This window comes from Sceloporus undulatus, chromosome 4 (genome assembly GCF_019175285.1).
Source record: "Sceloporus undulatus isolate JIND9_A2432 ecotype Alabama chromosome 4, SceUnd_v1.1, whole genome shotgun sequence".
Classification (NCBI taxonomy): Eukaryota; Metazoa; Chordata; class Lepidosauria; order Squamata; family Phrynosomatidae; genus Sceloporus; species Sceloporus undulatus.
The window spans coordinates 86,912,836-86,915,260 of NC_056525.1; the positions used below are offsets into that span (position 1 = coordinate 86,912,836).

Sequence of the window (2,425 nt, forward strand, 5' to 3'; positions counted from 1 at the left end):
CAGACAGATCAATCCTCCAGCTGTTTTTGCTTTTAATTTCACTGTTGTTTCTACTTTGGGCATCCTAATAGATGTATTGTTTCTGTCTAGGCATGCCTGTTGTCCTGGCCCAAGAGGTGGAGTCTGTTGTAATGGGTGCTGCTATTCTTGGAGCTTGTGCTTCTAAAGATTTTGCTTCTCTGCAGGTATGTAATCATGGAAGGCAAAAATGTCAAAGCTGAAAGTCTGCAGTTTTCTATTCCACATTGTACACATCATAATTTGATTACAGGTTCCATTCACCACAGAAGTTGATGCTTTCAAACTATCTACTGGGTTGAGATGCTTTAGTTAAATAGGGAGATAGATAACAGGCAAAGGGATAATAGGAACTAGTAATTTAAATTTGTCTTTAAATTGGGACCAATATTTATTGTTAAGGCAGAAAACACCTGGATTTATTTTTCAAAATGTAAGCATAATTAAGAAATACTGCATATACTTTGAAAAGTAATTCTGACAGCAGTGCCTAGATTTGTGTACCAAGTATTTTAATATATAAAATGTTTCCACATGTCTCATGCATATACTGTACATGCATGGTATTAAACTATGTTTGCTTACAAGAGGAGAAAAAAAATTGTAATGGACACTAAAGTGTTGATAGTAACAAGCCAGGTACTCTAGGGCAAAATCAGTAGTTTTATGCCATTTGCTGGTTTCACATTTTTTCATCTGAAACAGGCAGGATTCTGCTTCTCCTTGTAGACTAATCAGGAATAGCCATCCTATTTCCTTCACTGAATATTCATTGTTTAAAGAGAACCCTGTTTCCTGAAACTGTAGAAGAGTGACCATCTTAAATCATATTCATTGTTTTTTTCTTACAAAGAAAATGTCTTCTAAATTTATTTGCAATAATATAACAATGCATCTTTACATAACACATGTTTACCCTAGACAGATGCTTGATCAGTTTGTTCTGGATAATGTGCTTTCTGATAAGAAAACATTTTGCTTTGCAGGGCATTTCTTAAAAGGAAAGAGAATCCCCATAGTGATTTGCTTTTGTTTTGGCAAATAGATGTTCCATCTAAGTAGACACTGATTTTGCTTCTCTTTGGCTATAATCCTATGCCCATTAAGCAAAGTAGGTCCCATTGAACTCAGAAGAAGTATTTACTTTGGAGTACACACATATTGATTTGCACTCTTCCTTTTGCTGTGACAGTATCCAACTCTTTTAACCTTTGCTATAATTTGCTCTTGAAATTTCTCATCAGCATTTTTGGCACCATACAGGTATGAGAATACACTGAAATCTCATGGCAGGATGTACATTATTTTATTTCAAAATACTGTAATTATTTCTTTACCGCTAAGGCATTCTCAGAAAAACAGCAAATTAATGGATAATTGTATTTATGCATTTAATTTCTTTTTGTTATGTCAGTTCTGCACAACCCAATAGCCAAAGCCCACTGGGTGGTTCACAAAATAAAGCTCAATACCATAAAATACAATTGCACGTATGTGTCATGACCCTCTCCCCAGAGTTTCCACCAATTATAAGCCTTAAACATCTGTGGCTTATAAAATAGAACTGTTGTACCAATATTGTGAAACTTGGGATCTCCAATCTACCTCACGAGGTATAGAACTGTGCCAAATTTAACTGCCACAGGAACATTAAATTAAAGAGTAATGAAAATCAAGGCATCATTATTCCAGTTTTTACCAGGCATGTCATAGATTTCTGTCAAATACAGGTGAAAAATATTAATGCACTTTCTTCAGGTTTCTCAAGGAAGGCAAACTTTACTGGTTTGGTTTTGAGTAGCAATTGAAATTATTTTTTCCTACCTGATTAAAGTCATTAGCACCAACTATTAACAATGCTATGTCATACATGCTTACTTTCAATCTGAAGCTCACTTATAACCCATACTCAAATATTCTCAGAAGGATTCCTTGCTGCAGAAGAAATATGGTGAATTCTCTGTGTAATGCCTATCCATTTGCTTATGGAACATGAATAACCAGAGCCATACTAGATATTATAACCTAGATTAGGAAATGAGATGAGTCTGTTGTTGTTAACTACCCTTGAGTTGACATCAGTTGATGGTAACCCTGTGTATGAGACATCTCCAAGACCCACCTGTCTTCTGCTGCTCTGTTTAGGTCAAGGGTCAGCAACTCCCGGCCCATGGGCCGTATCCGGCCTGGCAAGGCCTTTGGACCGGCCCCAGCCTGGTCCTGCCGCCGATTGCCACCCCCGCTTCCACGCCACTCTGGGCGCCATTTTTCTTCAAAAATGGCAGCCGAAGTCTCGCGTGACCTTTCCCGGCGTGGGGCAGGACGGGAAAGGTCACACGAGACTTCACCACCATTTTTGAAGAAACAATATGGCGGCGGGCCTGTAGGAGACCGCCTCCGCCGGTCG

At 38.3% G+C, this 2,425-nt stretch overlaps 1 protein-coding gene across 3 annotated transcripts in view; it reads left to right on the plus strand.

Moving 5' to 3' along the window:
• Positions 1-2,425, plus strand: part of FGGY (FGGY carbohydrate kinase domain containing) — a 208,377-nt gene that overhangs the window by 154,204 nt on the left and 51,748 nt on the right. For all 3 annotated transcript variants that reach the window (XM_042462093.1, XM_042462095.1, XM_042462094.1), the window contains exon 14: positions 91-185. In XM_042462093.1, the coding sequence (XP_042318027.1) occupies positions 91-185 (95 nt within the window). The remainder of the gene's footprint in view (positions 1-90; positions 186-2,425) is intronic.